The sequence below is a fragment of the Diadema setosum genome, chromosome 7, assembly GCF_964275005.1.
Source record: "Diadema setosum chromosome 7, eeDiaSeto1, whole genome shotgun sequence".
NCBI lineage: Eukaryota > Metazoa > Echinodermata > Echinoidea > Diadematoida > Diadematidae > Diadema > Diadema setosum.
In genome coordinates, this window is record NC_092691.1 from 7,027,459 (window position 1) to 7,050,251 (window position 22,793).

Genomic DNA, 22,793 nt, shown 5'->3' on the forward strand with positions numbered 1-22,793 from the left:
TATGTGTAGGGGGGGGGGGGTAGCGTGTATGCGGAGTAATGTGAAAATGTGATGGAGCGAGTGGGAGATTGATTATCATAAGTTTTTCTCTACTCTTCCCTTTAGTCGAAGTCAGAAGTGCATGTATGGCATGTGTGACCCGGAAGTGGTTGGAAATTGAAATCTTCTCACTCAGCTATCTCTAATAGTCACCATAAAATATTGGCATACTCTCAACTATCTTCGCCTGATGCATGCCGTAGTTCCATAACCTATACCGTAATGCATTATGAATACCCACCCACAGGAACTCTGATTTTTAATCATAAGTGCCCCGTCCCCCCTTCCTTGCAACAACCAACACGTCACAATGGTGAGCTGAAACCCAAGGGTTGACCCACAATAGAAAATAAAGGATGCCATAGATATGAATCAGGGATTTCTTTTTCTCTCATGACTCTTTGTAGGTCAGCCATAGGGGTTCCTCGCCAGTTTCATCCAAAGAGACAGCTTCGATCAGTTGAAGGGAAAAAAATGGTACGAAGTAAAGAAAAGCTCGCAGGTAAACATCTGCCCCGTATTCACGGCACACTAATATAAACGGGGTAGGCGACACGAGGTTTGCCCCCGCCGGGACCCGCGTCTTTGAGGGGCAACCAGGCGTAAGGCAAGCATCGGGTTCGCACAGAGTTCTTTTATGAAAATCCCAAGTTTTGGGGGCCTTCAGCATACTCCTCAACAGACCTTTTAAGACCCAGGAATTGCTCCGTATATATTTTCGTGTGTGGTAAGACGGTGGGAGATATTTGTCGAGGGATAAGAAAGGGAGAGAATAAACAGACGGCGAAGGTTAAAACCACCGCAGCCACGAAGCTGGAGTTAATAGCATAACATTTTTGTTGAAAGTGTCGCGGGTACCCACGGCGTGGTTCTCGGGTGGAAGGGGACTAGGAGCGGGTCGTGTTGACACACCGAGCTACATGCATGTAACTAGTGCAGAGCGAACGTGCGAGAACCACTGCTCTCAAGAGCTGTAGTGTGCTACGTCAGAGTCAGTAAACAGGGAACACCTCGAGCTATCACAGGCCGATACACACGACTGCTGGTGCGGTGAATTCCCTTGTCTCAAGTCAGTCAGCCTATCGAGTCCATAGACACTCAATGTATGTGCTTGGACTTGACAGGGAAGCGACCTCGCCGCACCGGAAGTCACGCTTTACAAACTGGAAATGGCGGATCCCTGGCTTTGTCTCAAGAATGACTTCGATCAAGCAGAACCATATCCGTAGCTTCAATCGCGCGATACACACAGAACAAAAGGTTTCACCTCCACTGCAAAATTAAGCGCTGAACAAATACAACTTCCCGCGCAACTACAATAGTTAATTTCACATTGCATCTGAGTCATACGCGGCAACTCCAATGCACTTAAAGAGAGAACAAACACATTCCTATTCATTTCCCAAGATCGCTTCGTGCGATAGTCGTGAAGGCATTCAGCACAAAGTAAACGGCGCAGTTCTAAATTAACGTGACCTTTTCATAACACAATGTAGTTCAAATATTTGATTTGAATGCTTCTGATTTGCATCATAAGAGTTCAGTAATTTCGATGTCATTCAGTTCAATAGCCATGACTATCCAACAGAAATGAAGCCTGAAACATCAGGTCCCAATTTCATAAAAAGTTGCTTTGATAGCAACTCTTGCTGAAATGGCAAATGCCATGGTAACGCCAAGAATCCAGCTTTCTGATTAGCTGTTGCTACGGGAAGTTGCTATTCTAGCAAGAGTTGCTATCCCAACATCTTTTCTGAAATGAGGCCCAGGTATTGCCTATACACGGAAAGGGGAATGCATGAGGAAACATTACAGTGAGTCAGATTACTAGATATCAAGCTTGCGAACTGTTCAGGAATCTAGGAGAAGCACCTATGAGGTCTTGTAAGCCTACTGTAGTCCCACCATGCACTTGATTTGCTGACAGGAAGTTCTTCCAACCACGGGACAAGTACTGAGGCCGACGTACAGATACTAGCTACACAAGTCTGTGGACAATCTCAGCCTAAATGGCTAACGGCAAGCCTGTTTACAGCTCCCTCATAATTATTTGCACTTGTTCTCAAGGCAGGAGATGCAATCTGCGTTAATGGAAAGCAAACATATCTCGAGAAGAACCAGCACGACGGCGTTGTTGCCGACTCACACACGGGGGTACATCAAAACGAGAAGAGACGGGTAGGTTTGGGGGGAACTGATGGGGATGACTACAGGGGCACTTGGTTTTTATAGGGAATAGAGGTGGATTCAACCATGAATCAGGAGAACAAACGGACCTATACGTAAAAATAAAATCCCAGGAAGAAATTCGAGAAGCAATTACGATTAATGAACCAGTTGTCACTGACATCAACTGGTTCAACAAAATGCTGTACTCAAGGGCTTATGGATAAGTAAACAATCACTTCTAAAAGAAAAAGAAGAAAGAAAGAGAAAGAGTGGTGTGTGTGCAGAGAGAGAGTGTGTGTTTGTGTGTTGTAGATATGTAATGTATCGTTGAGATTTTGGGCAGTTTAGAAGATATCGTCAGGTGATGACAATAGCAGGAAAGATGTTTTTCAATTGTCATTTCTTCACTAAGGCTACACTGATATACCAATGCCTGAAGTACACCAACCTTGTTTGTGGCCGTCGCACCGGAACCATGCACCAGAGGCACATTGGTGACTTGGGCAGTCAAGTAGTTATTGTAGATCAACGGCCAAGCTCCAGCCACTCTGCAGGTCTGGAACACGTCCTCGAAAGTCCTCAAGTGAGGGTCACCGAACAGTCCACAGTGTCGGAAATCAGGCCTTCCCCTGTAACGGCACCTATTGGAAACTTCCGTATCTGGTCCGTCCGAGAAAGAAATATTCCAGGGATACCAAGGCGTTCTGTTGTGCGGGTTGTTCGGATCACTTGACCCCGTTCCTGGATTTTTGTTCCCGTTTTTGTTTCCTGACAAACTGCCGGACGGAGTCAACTCTCTGGACGTTGTGGGGTTAGGGCGAATTTCTCCTCGAAGGACTCGCTGGCAATTATGAGTTCTCTGCAGATCATTAATGACTGTCCTTGTGGAATGGTAGGTGAGGTCGCCCCGACACGCACCGGGTGAGATGTTATCAACACAGCGTTGGTATCTTTGCAAGGCGCGACAGTATTCCAGGTAAGGTCCAGGATCCAGCGCGTCTAGGTCTTCCTTGTACTGGCTGGAGCACTGCTGGACTGAACACTGCGAGCAAACTGGAGGACACAGAAGGGTGGAAGAGAAAGAAAATAATTTCAATACTGTCTGATGACATCTCGCATTCGAAAAAAAAAGTGCTATCACATATTCGAGTAGTAAACTCTACTCGGTTTCTGGTCAAAATTATTCAGAAAATATAGATGCTACCATCACCAACTGAACCTCAAGAACTATCTTCAGGTTGTTTATATGATTTCAATGAATGAACAAATATTTGAAGAACAACAACAATAAGTTTGAAGGGAATTGGACAATCCGTTCCAGCGTCCCTACATTGTAGGTCAAGTTTTGGCTAAATCCACCTGTCGCCTTCGCTGGATAAGAAGACTACTACGTATACGAATCATAATAATTGATACGTATCACAACAGTGAAACGATAACCCCCCCCCCCATATACTTGTAAGGGGAATGCCATATAATTTCATTTTCAGTGATAATTGTTGCTGACATACAATTGTTATTCAGAGCAATACATCCACCCCTGCCTTCTGAGAGCTGTAACTGCAAAAATGTTATACTACGCGTACAAAGGAGGCAAGATAAGACGTTGTGCCAGATCGATCTAGTTTACTTAATATTTCTGACACCACATCAAATTTATTTTATTAAGCGTTCCTGATGGACGGTAGCTGAGGCAAATTGTGTTACGTTACATTATACGTTGTAAGTGAAACCATGCTACATTGGACGTGACAAGCAGATTTTGCTACAGTATAATTTATAGTAAAGAGCGTGAAAAGTTGATGAAGGACCCACACACCATGGAGGTAGACCTTTTCTACCTCCATGCACACACACAGACACACACACACACACACAAAATGATCGATCACAACACGGTGGGAGAAAGATGTCCATCATTGAGAACCAATAAAAAGATCGCTCGACCAAGCGTTGCGCCATGGTCAGGCTGACCGATGGACGGTAAATTATGGATGCTTGATGGACTTCTGACAGGACGCATAATCTGATCATGCGTGTGAACAACCCACGTCTAAATTTATGATGGATATGTTATACGCCGGACCGTCGTTGGCGAGATTCCGCGTGACCTCCACTGAGGAGGAGGAGGAGGAAGAAAAGGAGGAGGAGGAGGAGGAGGAGGAGGGGGGGGGGGGGTCGGGGTTATGGGGCAGTATTTACGTCGTGCTTGACGGGTCGTAAAAACAGGGAACTGTTCCGTGGTAGTCGGATAGATTAAGGACATAAATCATAGCGCCTGGTTCGTTAATGAACTAGCAAACAGAACATTTTGCACGCACAATTTAGTCCCACGAGTAGAGTACTCTTCGGCGAAAAACACGAACGTAAATACAACCCACTTTGTGTACACAGGTGCGCGTTGTATTTGTAGCATATTAATGTTTTTTTCTTAGTCGAGTATTGTGACGGCTGTATTGTTGAGGTACGTGACGTGGATGTCCTGTGTATTACTCAACTCATAAGACGGTGCACTGTAATCAGAAGAGATTATAACTTACAGTGTATATCTCCTTAATCTGACAATGGAGCCAATCGTCGCTTCTCAGCGACGATGATAATAATATAATAAAATTTCGGACATCAAGCGGCCCATCCAAGTCTATTTACCTGTACACTAATGTTACTCCAATGAATACATTGCCCACTGCCACATGACTCTATGCCAGTGCGCCTGAGGAACACAAAGCAAATGATAATCAGCCGCATGATCAAAAGAAAGCTCTGCGAATCAAAAGAGGAATGTTTTTGTTGAGTTTAGCTTATCATGAAAATATATTTCTGACATCCGTTTATAGAACCATACTCCATACATGATATAATATCTTTTCTCTCAACAAATTTCTATGCCTGGCCATCAAGCACAAATAGCTTGGCTTCCTAATGTCGATATATATTTTGATAAATGGACGCGAGATCAAGGTCGAATTGAGGTCGCACACATCCGATGAATCTACTTTTATTTGATCAGCAAATTGAACGACCTCGCGAAGCTGTGAAATGGTCCCAATCCCACCGTTGTCATTTCAAAATGCCAGCTCGTGTCCGTAAACACGTGACGTGCTCCTAACGGGGCTGCACACACACGATTCTAATGCAATTATTCTACATTTTGGCCAGGCCTCGCAATTCATTCCTAATCTAATCTCTGCTTTGCAAAAAGAATTGGGGGGGGGGGGGGGTGGCGAGTACCAGTGGGTGAATTTTGTATCGTGCACTTGTATCTCATTGTTTCCATTAGATGGGACTGCACGATAACGATCGAATAGTCGCGTTACATGAGGCTTTCAGTGAACATGAGTATAATACACACGACGCTCCTGTGCCCATGCTCTGCACGGAATATATTCAATCTACAGCCAAACATCAGTGCCCTTGGTAATTATGACTCTGCAAATGTACCGCGTCAAAAGCTACTGGAACGGGCACAATGCACCCCATTACGTTGTACCCGAGCATACAGGCGACCACCATTGTTCCCATGAAAACCCCAATCAAGCCAGATAATCGCCAAATTTTGATAGCACAACGACGTCTCAATTCACCTACGCAACAGAGCATTGAGGCCAACGGAATAAAAGATAACAAGAAAAGAGGGAAGCAATTGCAGAGATTGTGGGGCTGCATATCTTTTGTGCGGTTTTTCTACGCCAGAGAAATTGAAGAACAAAATCCCCAACTGTATAGGATTGGGGGATATACACTTCATTTGCTGCCCGGAGATAAAACTAAAGAGTGTACATCTGGCGTTCCGGCGAAAAAACAAAACAATATCCGAGGGATATGTTGTTCTTTTTTAATGCTTTTTGAGATGCTTGATGGAATAATGATAACAAGATTCTACAAACTCGTGTATCGTTCAAACACAAAACGCAGAAAAATAAACGTTTAAAAAGGAATACAGGAAAGAAAATATAGCAACAGAAAAACAGAATTGTCATCTCCAATCAGACAATAGACACACACACACACAAAAAAAAGATTTTCGAATTTCCACACTGTACACTTCACAGCGTCAATTAGGAATGTTTTGGTTTATCGTGTGAAAGCCACATTTGGGGGGGGGGGTGTTTGACTACTGCATTTCTTGTGATGTGGTAAAGATCATCAATATCGTTATTCATAGAATAGCATTGACAAATATCAACAATAAACATGGATTATAATATACAAAAATGGGAGCGATGATTGATCGCAGGATTAGTATTCATACATTAAAGTCACAACATCACACTTGAAACAAGAATATTAAACTGCTATATAGCATAAATTCCAACGGATCACATCAATGCTGATTAATAGTACACCGACCCAGATACCCCCTTGGTGCGCAAGCAAGCTGCGATAATCATAGGAACATTGCTTTTCATGGCTTTGACGGTATTGGTGGAACCATGGAGGTACTAGGCTTCGCCTGGTTGACCTTGGTGGAACATACATGTAGTTCCAATTAAAAATTATGACACTCTGTACCATTATAGACTGATTACAGACAAATATAAGTCACTAATAGCAATTCTAGCAATCAATTATCATGGAATTCACACACAGTCAATGGTTTATACAGTGGTGCAAGTGCTGACCGGATTTGTTTTACATTCATCAACACTGCATCATTCCGAACTTCAACAGCTAACAGGGTATTCCATATATTGACATAGGATACACCTCTCGATAATGCAAAGACATAGTATAGTCGGACTGATGTTGGGAGTTTATTGATTTTGTCACCTTTAACTTCATCACATGACATTGAATACTCATACAAATACGTAAATCTCATCTTAAAGGGACTGTACAGTACTGGGTGAGGTGGGGATTCATATTTTGAACATTCTTAAGTGAGATGATTAGAAACCTCTTATGAAATATGAAAGAGCATGTAATTTTAAGAAGGATTCAACGTTTATTTGATCAAAATTGGTTTTCAAATGGCTGAGATATCCAAAAAAAGTGATAATAATAAAAGGCGACATGCCACAACTTTATTAGGATCTCTTTGTTTCACCTTGTTTTTGGATATCTCAGCCATTTCAAAACCGATTTTCATCAAATAAACTTTTGATACCACTTAGAATTGCATGCTCTTTGACATCTCACAGAGTGGTTTCTGAATATCTCGCAAAATGTAAAAAGCTAAATCCTCACTTTGACCAGAACTGTACACACCCTTTAAAGTTTAGAAATACAAGAATATACAAGATCCTCGTAGTATATCTCTACGTGTTAAGTCACATGCAGTGTCAAATCTTTCGGTATATCATTGTGAAATGTTAACTTAAGGTTATTAAGTAACTTCCTAAAGTTTCTAATCAATGCATAATTTTCAGTTAACCTCGTGGTATAAGGTAGAAGATTTCGTTCAGCCTCATCAGGCCTGCTGGACCGTCCACATCACTTTTTCTGACATCGCGATGGTATGGCATTTATACGTTTTGTGGCATATACAAATACTCCCGTTCCCACACGATTTTTTTTTCTTTTAGGCTCCCGACCCGACCTTTTGCATTTAAAAATGAAGTTCACACCGTTTTAAAAGATTGGTGAGTCGAGTCTTTGTGCATGGTTGAATACAAACAATGGACTGTTGGTAGACTAACTGTTGAATTAAAAAAAAATATAGAAATTACTCGGTTTTTTGTTTTGTTTTGTTTTGCGATGTCTCACCTTTTGACACGAGGGCAGCGAAGACGGTGAAGTGGAGAAGTAGAGCTGCTACCGAAGATGACGGCAGAACTGTCCTACTGCTGGCAGCGGCTCTCCGCCTCCCCATACCCTTCCATGTATGTGCAGCCGGTGTGGCGGTCGTGGCACAGGTATCAACTAGCCCAGTTGCTCTGGAGTGAGAAGAATGGAGGGACATAGTCCTGGATAAGTCATACTTGAAGATGTCTGCCTATATGTTAGCACTCAAGCCATTCATTCAGATGCTAAGCATCGCTCTTCGAAAAGGGGTAACACCACTGTCGGCAAAATACATTGACTCTTTTGGAGAAATGTCACGGATCTCCCCCATCGAGCTTGACTTTGGAGCTACGCGGTGAGCGCAGCGTAGGTTGTGTCCATAACGGAACGTGCGTGTATACTGGCTGCAACTGCGGATAATCAGATGAGAGAGCGGCTGCTACCCACGTCTCGCTCGATCGCTAGTGGAAAGTGTGCAGAGCGAAAGTTAATCCTCGTATATTGTCCACGTCAGGAGCAATGATGTGCAATGCGTGAACATCCTGATGCCTGCTTTAAGAGAAGCTTCAGCCGCGCCAACACACCAGGAGCGATTGTGATTAATGCGATGGGGGAATCACTGTGATGTAGGGATACGCGTAGAATGCATACTTGGAATGCTCGCATGGGACGTGCGTGTTGTCGGGAAGACTGGCGCTTGTGTACTGTCGGTGGATGTATTCTACCGCCGAGCCTGCGGGGAGGTTCACTCCAGCTGTCATCGCCAATCCACGATAAACACACCGCACCGCGCGCTTATTGGTCAGTTCACCTGAGCGAACAAACGAACCCAACTTGTTAAGCACGTTTGCTCACTGCATTTTATTCAATTTTCTCCCGCACAAACCACCTATCCCTCTTTCTTTTCCTCCCCCTTTTTCCTCCTTTCTTTAGTCAAAGTTTACCACTCGGCTCAGCGCCGCTGAATGCAAAATCAGCGGCGTTTGTCCCCGTAAATTGTGCAAATTTCGCGATGAATAGGCCGAGTTTGGGAATGAATGGGCGACTTGTGAAATGCTTTCTATTGGCTCAAGCTTGGCAAAGGCCAATCACTACAACGTAGCTCGACAATAGCCTCCTCCACACAAAACCACACTCCCGCTATTGATTGATCTGCCCGAGCTCCACCGGGAGACTCTTATCACACAAGCCTAGAGCCCGAGCCTTTTGTTCGAGTTCTACCTTTAGCCCACCGGCCGTCCATTTCACACCTACGTCGACCACCTCAAGCACGCTAATATGCCACTCATAGGCATACCTACCCCAAGGGAGAAGCCACAAAATCATAATTCCACCTTCCAATCTCGGAAAAGTACCACTACCCCCAGCGGCATATCGAAACACCACAGCCTGCTAATTTCCAAAACATATCTCGAAAACCTCATTGCCGGCAAGGGCTTCGCGGTGAATCAACACAAAATTTGTATCTTTTTTCCCCCTCTTCTAACTCGAGGGATATCGGTCTTGGGCGAGAGAGGGAGAGAGGGGAAAAAAGAAACAGAGCCGTAATTTGTTCGCTCTAAATTGATTTATGAAAGGAGAGATTACCGATCGATCGGACCCAATGAATCACGATAGCCTCAGCATCTCAAGAGCCGCTGATAATGATCGCGATACGGCTGGCCGAAGAAAGGCATCGGCAGTGCAGATTATGCCTTGTGAAATCGATCAACGCCTGATATGAAATTGATGTCGGATCATGTGCCGACAGTGTACACACGAATCAGTGACGAAGCTTGAATCACCTCACAAGAAAATAAAGTTATACAATGAAATTACAGGACGCTTGCAATTCAAAACTCTACGCAGAAATGCAGAGCTAAATCTCGCACAATGTCTTTATTGCGTGAGTATGTTTATATTCCTCTCAGAAGGGAGGGGGGGGGGGGGCGCAAAGTGAAATGCATCTATGGGTGGAAAGTGAACTGCATGTGGAATCTTCAGCGTATCATGCAATATGAGGATAATGTAGGCCCTACTTACGTAAAATAAAATTATCGTTTTCTCAACTTTCGAAAGCAAGAGTGAATGAGATGATTAGTTGATGTAAGCAAAGCTGTAACATCAAAAAGATGATGTTTACGAAGGTGGGTGATAAAACGATGAAAAGAACGAATAACAAAAGGAAACAATAAAAAGAGACGAAAAAGGAGCGGGCAAATGAAAAAAAAAACAGGAAAAAAACCCAATTAAGATGCACAAAAAACTATTATACTTATATAGGGCCGTTTAAATAATGTGATCCTAATGCAAAGCCTTCGTCAGACGAATTGATACTGCTTTCAGGACAAATTAGAGAGTCGCTTTATCTTCTCTTCCGTGAAGGTCAGTCACGCAAGAGAGTGTGAGCGGTAATTGATCACTGAGCACCCGGGCCTCGACGGGGGAGAAGATAATGACGTTTTACGTGGAGGAAGCTGTTAAAGGTCGAACAATAGAGGTCGCGAGAGAGCGACCGCTCGATTTGAATATAGGATGAGAGGGATTTAAAGACATTTACGGGGAAGTGTCGAGGATGTTCCTTGGAATTGTGGTCTTGCACAAGGATTAACTAAAGTTCAAAGACGGAAAGACGAAGAGAAAGTTGAATATAATCACTTGGGGGGGGGGGGCGGTGGGGCAGAAAGAGACAGAAAAAGAAGCCCTAATGATTCAAGACCTCACGATTGTGCAACCGCATAACAGTATCAAAACAATACCTTTAAATATCACCTTCATTTTACACTGTACGTATAGTTATAGTTGGCTTAACAGATTAGAAATGAGACCGGAGCTGAAAAGTCGGTTATAACTTAAGACTAAAGGCTACTCTTATTGCTACCATGCTTGTACTAAAGGTTACGCATACAATGTCATAGCGGGAATGATATAAACCTGATATTATTTTAGATTCAACGTGACATAATTATGTAGCTATACTGATCTTTCACTGATTCAGAAGTCATTATTATCCCCAATATTCAGTGAGAAAGGTAACATTCTTAATTTATCGGGATATATACATATATTATTTGTATGCGTGTTCTATTTGTAGCTCAAGGGAAATGGTTAGAATGTCTCCGTATATAGACAACATAATCATTATTCTCAGTGCGGCTGACTAGACGGTGAAATATGGGGATATCTGACCCTGAGGTGAACAATAGCGTTGTAATTGGTCGATCTATTGACGGCTTATCTCTACGAGCTCACGGCTGTTCTCTTACCATCTCCATTCAGGTGTGAGCCAGGGGTGGGGAGAAGGAGGGGAAAGGGGAGGGGAAGGGAGGGATGTATAGGACCTTATACTGACAATGACGTTGTCTCGCAAAAGTTATAACTCAACCTATTATTATAACATGATCAAGATTAGTTGGTTGTTTGCTTGTTGGGTGCAATCTTAAGGTCCATTTTACCTTTGGGAGCAGTAATTTGAAAAATGTTCAAGATGTCGCCTTTTATGCATATGTGTAGGTCTGTTGTACCGCAAAACATCCTATCATATAAAATTTTTGCGAAAAAGCCGAAAATATAAAGAGATATCTGTATTTTTCTCAATAAACCATAACTGTAGACGATATAGTCTGGAAACAATCTTATTATAACTACTGTTCACATTTTGTATATTCAACAATACTTAAATCGATTTTACTGATTCAAATTTTCACAGTGGTTGTTTCTATCCCTGACTCACATTTTAGAATTATTTTAAAGCACTAATGCTGGGTTTTCGTTTCATCTGCAAATGGTAAATTATGCCTTTAAATTATCATCTAAGTTCGGGGTCCGTTGATACCAGCTAACGAGACGCATAAGGCACATAATTACTTGGAGGGGAACAAAACAGAATGTCCAGTACAATCTAAAACCATGAACTGTCACACAACCACACCCCACACATGTGAGAGTAAAAAAAAAATGATGTATTAAATGAACGCCGATGCAAACATTAAGATAGTCATATATACTGATTCCAAGGAAACATACCTTGTAGACTGAAACAAAGGAAACAAACTAGAAATTCAACTGCATACGTTTGTATAATTTTTTAGGCAATCAGGGAAATGACGAAGAAAATTAGGCTCTCTCCGCAGAAAAAAAAAAAGAAAAAAAAATCGCCTGACACACTTTTCCAGTTCGGGATACTTTCACCACACTGCCGCTCATGCTTAGGAATTCTTTATTGGGCCTTACTTCGCTGTGCGTACCCCACTTTCCGGTAATAAGCATATCAGAATGATTGGCATTCTTGACAAGTCGCGCAAGGAACATAGTTCAAGAAGAGGAGGTCACAAGGGGTACAAAGGTGGACCCCCTTGGGATGGTGCACTTGACAGTCAAGATGACAATGGCAGTGACTACTCCAGGGTAGTGCCAGAGAGTTGACTCAAGAAAGGGGTGTAAGGGACAATACCTATTCTGAAAGAGAATTAGAGATAGACAATTACAAGCACTTCACGAGGTAGTTAGACTGTAAGAGGACGGACAGGTGTGGCGCTGTTCCCCACACGCACTCAGCATCCACTGGGCAGCGAAACAGCGGCTGTCACTAATAAGCACAGCGCAGAGTAGATAATCTGAAACCCTTCCAGTAATCCGAAAAGATGTGTTGGTAGGCCTACTTTGGTCATTGTTTTTCCCGTCTATTGGTCGAGTATATTATATACCTAACCATCTATACTGCTGTTAATAACACACACACGTTCTTTCACAGGAACGCTGACAAATGAAACGACATTATTGTATCATCATTGCACTAGCGCAAACACACGAGTCATAGCGGCCATCTATGTAACCAAAGCGCCATTTTCTGTGGCTTATGAATGATATCACACATAAATAAGTGCCTGGACTACAGATATTGCGAAAGTATTGATGTCATGTATTCATAACATGGCAAAATCAATGGCGGCAATGTCAACGGCAATTACCGGCTGATAAGCGACCATCTATAACTACAGCTTTACCACTGTAGCAAGTATATTGTTATATGAGCACCCACCCAAAATCGAAAACTGAGTTATGTGTGAAATAAACTACTGCGTCAAATAGAAGAGTAGATTCGTTCGCCAAGTATTTTCATCCTAAAACCAACAAAGGTTATGGCCACACTGAACATCTCTGGTAAATATAAAATGAAAATGCTCCTCCAAGCAAAATAAGTAGGGTTCCTACATTACAAAGTCTATGAAACCTCGAAGGAAGTATAAGCCTGCGCGCACAACATACACTCGGTACGAATGCATTTCGTTATCCCAATATTCATCCCTCTTTACTATTCTTTCAGCAAAATATCTGCCTCATTTGAAGACTGTATAGTTCTCCATCCGGACTTTGCATAATATAAAGCAAGCGAGACTGTCTACTCTTCCTTCTTTAACCATTTCTTCATCCTCCAGACAATCTGTTGTCTTCGTGGGAAGAATGCAGACCAGTGATACCCCGTGCTCTTATGAAACCAAGATGATTGGGCCACTGCAGGCATGTTTAGACAGTCGTCCAACTGGGTGTCGGGTTTATCGGAAGGCACAGCGGTGAGCCCCCGGACAACCACGGGCAACTTCAGCGGGGACTCTATTTCGCTGACCCGACGAGTGATTGAAGGTCGAGCTCTTTAGCGGGTTAACAATTCACCATTGTATGTATACACAGCCTGGTTACAGGGAAAGGCAGTCAGGTACGTATTGAAGCCAGTGACTAACTACATCGAAGAGATGGATTATATCAAGAGCATGGAATATGATTGTCTTCGCCATGTCACCCCTCCCACCCATAAACCAAAATAAAACACGACAAAACGAATCAAAACACAGCATTGACTTCTAAACGGAACTTTAGATAAGAGAGAACAAGAGTAGAGACATAGTGTAGGCGAGATGGAGAACAGTAGTAATGTAACTAAAGATCTATGCCTTCAACAGTCCCACGCATTTGATACAAAGTTTGGGGCTCATATGACCGGTGCTATCATAATTCTCTTTGGATGCAGGTTACATTTGGCGTTTGGGAAATTCTGGCAGCCCATGGGAATACAATCTCTTGGGTCTTATACTCTACCTCCTTGGACGGACTGGGAAACAATACCAAATAAGTAAATTCCATGTGCCTGCCGTAAATTGGATATCAAAATTACTGTCACGTATTGAAAGTCGTGACGTGTTTACCGCAAGAGTTGTCATCTTCGATTGAAATGAATCTACACCTCTCAGGGCCCCCCAACAATGTTTTTATGCGACCTTCGGATTGGGGAATGTTTTTACCGCCTCCGAATTAAGAAATGTTTCGTAAACGAGCGAGTTAAAACGTCAGTCACGTCAACCCTTACTCATCTGACGCCCAAGGCAAAAATCTATGTCGCGCCTCTCTCCCCCAACCTCCTTGCCTCTTATCATGTTAACAGATGGATTACAGAAGCACTTCGTCATTTCTGTTTCTCGTTATCCAGCAGATTTTCCTCCCGACAAAAGAGAGGACGGGAATGAAGCGAAAACATGGAACAAATTCTCCTGAATGGCATCATGATAGTATAACGAGGGTCTCGCTGATATGACCTTTGACATTCGTCGGAATACGATTACAGTTCTCGCTCGACTGTAGTTTCACCTCTCTCCTTTTCGGTTACCGCGATCCTGAGCTATTTCCTTTCTCTCCCTCTCTCTTACCCAACGTCTCCTTCTCCCAGTACTCGTTAAGTTTCACCTGATGCTTATCAGCTTTCAAAATATTCTTTGGAAATAGAATTTTACATTGAAAAAAGAGAGAAAAAGGCGCGTCTTGAACGCTCCTGACGCCGTGAAGGAATTTGCAACAAACAAATTTCGCTGATTGAAGTGTGCTGGTTCGAATAGTGAGTAGCATCTATAGCCGTCTGCATGCTCCGTGTCAGCCATCTCTATGGTCTCAATTTCCAAGGTGGAGATCAGAGATCAGAAAACGACGCATAATTATACACGCAACAAAATTCGAGCCCTGTTTTTCTACATTATTTTGATATTAACAAGCTTATCAAAATACGGACACACCTAAGATAGTGACAGTTTTATGCATGTGTACAGATTCACTGGAATAATATTGTTGACAACTCGGGTTATCAACCTCGCAGTCATAGAATAAGATGGACAGAACAACAAACAAGGTATATTATATTCTAAACAACACGTGAGTTGATAAGTCATACCTCTACCAGCACACGCAATCTTGATGCAACTCACTCGTAGGCTATGTTCCATACATATTATAGATCTTTGGTGCTCCTTATCTGAGAGAAGCACCTGATACTAGTAATCCGCGAGTTCATCCCAGGTTATGAAGTCCTACCGAGTGACTTCGAACGGACAGCGATCAATCATTTCCCGGACTATACTCTGTAAGGTGTCTTACCAAAACAAACGATTTCACCAGCTATCTCACGGATTTCGAAGATGGAAATGAAGATGGTAAAAACAACACCATCCTCCCCACGGAATCTATTCAGCTGTTATACAATAGATGGTTATGTCATTGCCATGATCAACCGTATTGCCTTATGACTGCAATGATGTCGTGTACCAGCGTGTCACACCACAATAACGCACTTTGCTTTACAATGTGTGATTAACAGATATTACTATCAGCTCCGAAACGTTGGTGGCTACATCTAAAAAGTAAATGCATGTAGTCACTTGGGATGAGCAGAACGCAAAATGACATTCCTTGGAAACCGTTTCAACAAGAAAGGAAAGACCAGACATTGCCCTTCAAGAAAATATCATTCAAAATGAAATTAGAAAACCAAACAAAATAACACGATACCATGGAGCTAGGTAGCTCCATGATACAACCTTGGACCATGGCAGTAGCATGTAGGTCCATGATAATCATGGACCTTCGACGAATTCGTTGTAGGTCCATGATACAATCAACTGATTTGCGACATATCACGCACGTGGTAAGACTGATGACCAATCTCACGCAGTATTTGGCGAGGGACATTTCTTCGTGTCGTGCGAGACGCGCAAAACATTAGAAATATCTTGAAAGAAACCCCTTTTGGGCAATTTCCCTTCTTCTCCTCCTGGTAGTGAGTGATGGGTCTAGGGACTGGTATGAAAACAAACATCACCTGGGATGGCGACATTCTCACTGAGGTTACCGTTCCTCTCTCCCTTCTTCCCTTTATTTTCCCCTGACAAATGTGTTGTTTGGAGCACCCGCCAAACCCGTCTAGATAAATAACCAAGGCAGAAGAGCCCTCTCTTCGGCAGACACACGAGGAAGACCTCTCCGTCAGAACGCGGCAATGGCCTCGTGAAAGTCGCAGTGAAATTTTCCAATATGGCGAATGAACTCAACGAAATAAAACGTGACCATTTTGTGTGTGTGTGTGTGTGTGTGTGTGTGTGTGCGTGTGTGTGTGTGTGCGTGTGTTGTGTAGATTGTTTGCGTATGTGCGGAATCAATTAGTGAATATAAACGTCTTAATAAGACATCATTGCCCATGCGACCTCGCTTATGATTTCATTCTTTCTTCCATGCATCGTTGCGCTTCACTTAAAGACTGTTTTGTATTACCTATTAGAGTATCACTGTAGAAATACTAAAATGCCAAAATATAGCCACTTGAAGATGAAACTATTATCTAGAAAAGAGAGTAAATGTGGAAAAGATGAAATCCTTTTCGGAGAAAATGTCCGCGACGAATGCTGCCAGAACCTCTACGAATACCTTGTCACTTAATTTTGCAGATTTGATGACTGTGTGAAAAAGATGAGGAACTAGTAACGACCGCCCTCCCGGGGCTGGTGCGTATGTCGCTGATGGCTCATCCGAACAGATCAGAGTGCCAAGATGGGAAGTGTTATCAGCTAATGAAAATAATTACACCAACAAGTACCAATAATCACGAGGATGGCATATTACCGGTTGTGTTTATTTAGATGTAAACATGCTGGAGAGAGAGATTGGATCGCGACTCCGACCACCAACATATATCGTTCTATTGATGACGTGGGAGAGAGGGAAGGGGGGTTAACATAGGGATGCGTAGACGGGAGAGAGAGTGTGGAGCAGAAAGAGATGCAGGAAGGATAGAATATGGTGGTGGTAGAAAGAGAGAGGAGTCGGGAAAGAAGAGAGATAAAGAGAACGGAGATGGAGGGGGAGAGAGACAGGAGGGGGAATGGGAGAAGGAGAGGGAAAGATGACTGGAGTACGGCGGGATGAAGGAGATACCAGTGATGGGGGAACCGGGCGCGGCCTTGATTCCTCATCATCGGGCGAGATTAATACTTGTTCCACGTGTCCGTCTTAATTGTCGGTTTGTCAGTGTATTTGCGCGGCATTGTAAAACACCCCATGACACATGTAAACGTGACAGTGACTCACGCTGGCCTGGCCAAGTATCTCACCCTGAGCTTTCGCGATGCCGCCTAGCAACGAACGGCATCGAACCTCACGAGGGCAGCTGATGGTATACAGCGACTCATGTGAAATTCTCGAGGATGGTTCAATCAGGAAATGTATAGACCGTACGATTATTATCAACTCGACGAGGCCAATTGTAATTTCCTCAGACATTTTCTCATGCAAGGACATGAAGTTGCTGGTTATAGCAATGATAAAGGTGATGCGCTCCGCCGAAAGAGTACATAGTGCACAAATCAACAAGGAAAAAAAAAAGCAACGGGGAAAGATTATATCAAGCTATCAACGTTCGTCATTGATTTGACGGTTCGGAAAGCAATATGGAAAAAGATAATTGGGACGGATTATGTTGACTTTTTGACCCTGCGTCTGACGCACGGGTAGAGAGCGAAAATAATGATTCATGATTCGTATAAGTGCCTACGGCTAAATGCAGTCACTGCGATGCTCTCGCATTGACACGTAAGCGTATTGAAATTCAGTAGCTAATCTACTGAGTTATGATGGTATGCGAATATTGTTACCTCTTTCAGCTTTTGTCTCGGCATGGTCTCCAATTCGAGGAGCTAATAGTGTGCCTACATGTAGCCTGATATCACGTCGTGGCCGGAGAATGAACTGACGTATCTGAAAATATACAATCTCTGACGTAAAGGCTGGTTATAATTTCAAACACCTTCCATTTGACCGTCGTCTCATTTTTCAAGTCCACCTTGCAATCACTACCAGATAGGCCCATAGGCCTACACATCATTGGAGATAAACACCTCATCAAGTACCGTAACTGCAGTGTTCACCACTTTCCCCCAAGGTGACATGTCTTTTTGTAGTAATAGCAAACATAAATTCATACATAAGTAGCAAACATATCCGTATATCTCGTATAGCGTATTACGGGTATAGATTTGTGATCTCTCATGAAATCGAGATTAAAAATAAACACTCAAATTGTTTCGGATATCATGGATAATACAAGGATAGGACATTTGGAAACAAGGACAAAATCACAATCAATTTAAGTCCTAATTGCCCTAGCGCCATCAGCATTCACTTTACGAAGATTAATGTCAGTCTGAGATGGTGGCATAAGAGGATTCAACCAAGGAAGTATGATTCGACCCCACGTAGGGTCCATGGTGCGACGATGGTGATGGTGAACCCAAGCATGCCTACAGTAAATGGGGGGGGGGGGGGGGGAGGGTAATTCAGCGCGTCCATGAATTGTGACTTAATTCAGATAACAATTGAGATTATTTTAATTAAACAGCAGATAACTCGCACAACCAGCCAAGGAACCCAAATGATCCAAGATGCGCTCATGACGTACCGAAGAGCTCTCCGTGCACGAATGAATGGATTCGCTGTCGGCACGATTCGTTAGCATCTTCCAGCATCATACATAGACACTGTCCCCTGAAAGATAACTCGAAGTCCCTGAAGTTTGCAAGCATTGTTCAAACCAATACAGAACCGATTTGACAGGGGTGAAGCGAAAACTTAACACGTCGAGCCAAAAAACATTATGGATTACGCCATAGCGATAGAACGAGACATGGCGACCAATCAACGTAGAGGGCTCACTGGCGTTAACTTCATGTGCCATTGACTTTGATTGCCGCAGCTCTTCAAGTGAACAGCAGCAGACGATGCAAACGTTTTACCCGAGGGAGTGAAATGTACTAGTCTTCTAAGGAGCAAACCCAAATGCATGGAGCAGTACGTTACAGTAGTCATTCAGTCGATACTAATTCTGCCTGAATGACGATGAAGAATTTCTGTCGAGACAATCAAAATAAACACCAATAGGCTATGGACATTCTACCTGTGTCATTAACATGGTATTGTGTTTATTACGAACAAAATGAGATGATTGGCTCCGTACATGTTCGTCGCGCTTTTCAAATTCACTTGGCTGACTTGGAAAACAGGAATCCCGCACAAAGGGTGGATGTATTATTATGGCGTGTGGTTAGAAATGGCGTGGGCAAGATTGTTTGAAAGAGTAAACAGAATTCCTCTGCAGTCCTGACGCCAGCAGCGAGTGTATGGAATCATTAGAGTTGTGTGTGTGTGTGTGTGTGTGTGTGTGTGTGGGGGGGGGGGGGGGTAACGACTGGAGCTCAGTTGACCCAACTCTTGCCCTTGGAGTGTACTTGGGCCACCTCGAACGACGGACCGGGATTGAGTGAGATGAGCGATGCACCGCAATTTGTTGACTACCAGCGGAATTTCAAGGGGATAAAATGGATGACAAATTGATTTCTTGGAAAGTAAGGTCAGGTCGGAGAGTGGTCGGACACGCTGGTAACAGCGACGGGGAGGAATCGGGAGATGTGCTCATCAGATTGTCTGCAGGTGGGGATGTCCATGTTTTCTGCAAAAGAGTAAACACGCACGCGGCCTTGGTCCAAGCAAGGGTGGAGGGCCAGTAACTGGGGTAACAGGACGTCGACTTTCTGACAGTTTGAGTTTAGACCTAACCATGTTTACGAGTCAAATGCCAAAAGAAAATGACATATTTCTGTATTTACATTTTCTTTATTCAGAAGCAATTCCATTTATGTTTCAGGGAGTAGAAATATTTTGATGATACTGACGCATAAAACATCAGCGTCTTCAAGTCATGTCGATAACAATGATGCCACGGATTTCCTTGTTGCGTTGGTGAGATAAGACCAGGCTTGTGAGCATCTTCCCTTACTTAATGACATCTAATATTAACCCATCTACTCCGGGAGAGACAGAACATTTCTCATGCAAATGTCATGAACAATAAATGACGATAAAACCCACCTACGGACTTAATAGTTATTGTTCCTGCAAGAAAACCAATTAAATCCAAGTCTAAAAGATAACATGCAAAGTTCAATTTAATTTTCCCCTATACTGGTAGTGGTGACGTGTGATGTATTTTGAAATAAGTACCCATAATATGATACACTAAACCAATAGAGGATGGTTTTAGACTCACTGACCGTAGGAACCAATGATAAATTTCCCTCCGTCGATTAGAAGCGACGGTAAACAAAGAACCAGATCAGTTGACACAACACGGAGAAATAGTCACTAGTCTGTCTTAAGGTCGTTTCCTTGAATATTAAGTGCAAAAAGGTGATAACTTATCTCAACATTGAGCATTCATAAATTCCCGCAAAGTAATCATATCTCTCACGACAGACGGACTTCAGGGTCTTGGTCACAGCTGATGATCTCAGGGTGCAGAGGCAAAGCCATAACATAACATAACATAACATAACATAACATAACATAACATAACATAACATAACATAACATAACATAACAAATAGAAGAGGAATCTATTTACAATTTATGTATGAACTCAGATTAAAACTATTTAAGTAGATATAAAATTTCCCTACGGGCCATAAACTCTTCAAAAATTGGTGTCATTTGATAAAGAGCCGCCTTAAATCGTCTGGACAAGACGCCCGAATATCTGCCCGACATGCAGGCTTTATGGTTTTACAACCCCACTCTACGCGTTGTTCATCAAACAGTCAGGCAAACTTATACAGCAAATTTTAAAAACTTCTAGAGAGTTGAGTAAGCTACACCCGGCGCGTGGACAGAGACGTAGGCATTTAAGAGTAAAAATCGTCGGCAATTTAATCTTGGCGACATAAACCCAGAGCGTGCCAACATTTTGACAAGTAATAACGACCAAACAAGGAATGACCTACCAAGGAGCTACCACTGCTTGAACCTACCAAGAGGCAAACGCAAGAATCCTTTTTCGGCGGAAGGAAAGGGCACTGTCATCATGCAAGTGTCTGGCGGCCTGAGATCGACGCGTTTCCACGCACAATCATAGGATACACGACGATTTCCCCTGAAACAGGAATGTAAACGGTATCCCTCTTCCACCTTATTTTGGGACAGGCATCTCCATGGAAACATATAAATATACAAATATAGACATACAAACAAGAAACACTCTTTTCCATATGTGAGTGAATGATTAACAGATAATAAGCAAAAACAAAACCCTAATTTTATGAATGAGGCGCTAAATGTTTTATGATCACAGAAACAAGTCCATCTTGTGTATGGAGGGATGATCTCGAAAGCCACGTGAAAATGAAATAGACATGAGGAGGGGCAAGACAGGGAAGAGGAAAGAGAAATGAAGACAAAAAATGAGCTAAAATATGATATGAATATGTATACAACCTGTAATTATCATAATCGTTATTAACTGTGAACAGAAAACACGGTTTGCTGACGGTGCATAACTGACACTGACGTATGATGCATGTGGAGGCCAAGGCAATTGATTGTATTGCGCCATCTATTGGTCATCCGTTGCGCAGTGGATCATTGACGCAGTAGCGCGGCAACCCAATTTGGCAATTCTGTTTGTTCCAACTGTCCCAGGCGACGTTTGACGAAGCGCAGCAAATGACCGCGATGCGAGATCGCCAAATTGATGGTGGTTTTCTCGACGGAAGTGATATTGACTGCAATTATAGAACTTATTATTCATTCAAGGAATGGGAAAACGCACGCGTGAGGGTCGGTATTGTGGTAAATTAGATTCTAAGATTCGATTTAAACCTAATTCGTCTGCCGGGAAATGACTTCGCAAGTGCCAGATTGACATTGTGAACTCTTGTTAGAGCAATACACATACGGGCAGAGTTGCACAAATTGTGACATGACGGTCTGTTTTTCCGCACGCATCTTGTTCATATCACATTCTACCATTACCTTTACGAAACAACTAAAATCGTAATTCGACATGAGTTGGGCACAGTATAGTAGCTGTTGCAAGAAACAAACGCTATATTTACGAGGTCTCATATCAAGACTGAGATACGATGTATTTTCACAAGCGGAAACTTTCTTATCAGCGTACTTTGCACCGCCCTACTTGGCTCCTCCATTGCCAATTTTACTATGCTCTCATGAAGGTCAAAGACTTGATGACAATAAGAGATAACAGATCTGTTGACGTCATGTACACATGATTCGCCGTCACTCTAAACATGAAAAAGGCTAGATGAAACCAACGCTTGATTAGACCATGATAATAAATGAAAGAACGATTCTAACAGGAAAAGTTCCCATGGACTGATTCTGACGGTAAACTATGAATGGAAGACTTTTAAAGAGATGGTTCTGACGAAAATCATCAAGCGGATTAAAGTTGAAGACAAACGAAATGAAATAACAAAAGACCGAAATTAACTTTGTGTTCTTTGGAAAGGAAGAAGTAGGGTAGAATCTAACCAACCTGTGTCATCGATAATGCGTCGCGATCGTCTAAACTTCATTTCTATTCTTCACATCGACACTCACATGGATTACAACTAAGGACCTGGGACCTTAACAAGTTCGGTAATCATGAACTTCTGACAGGTCCACGATTTGTTCCCACATTGACAAGTTATATGACGTTGACGGAGGAGAGGTTGGGGAAT

General features: G+C 42.8%; 1 protein-coding gene across 3 annotated transcripts in view; it reads right to left on the reverse strand.

Annotated features, from left to right (window-relative positions):
* The window catches only part of LOC140230334 (repulsive guidance molecule A-like), a 139,846-nt gene that overhangs the window by 17,902 nt on the left and 99,151 nt on the right, over window positions 1-22,793 (reverse strand). For 2 of the 3 annotated variants that reach the window (XM_072310485.1, XM_072310487.1), the window contains 2 exons: window positions 7,915-8,084; window positions 2,657-3,261 (listed from right to left, as the gene is read on the reverse strand). In XM_072310485.1, the coding sequence (XP_072166586.1) occupies window positions 2,657-3,261; window positions 7,915-8,084 (775 nt within the window). Of the gene's footprint in view, window positions 1-2,656; window positions 3,262-7,914; window positions 8,111-22,793 lie in introns of those variants that run through there. The other variant, XM_072310486.1, reaches the window with a different exon arrangement.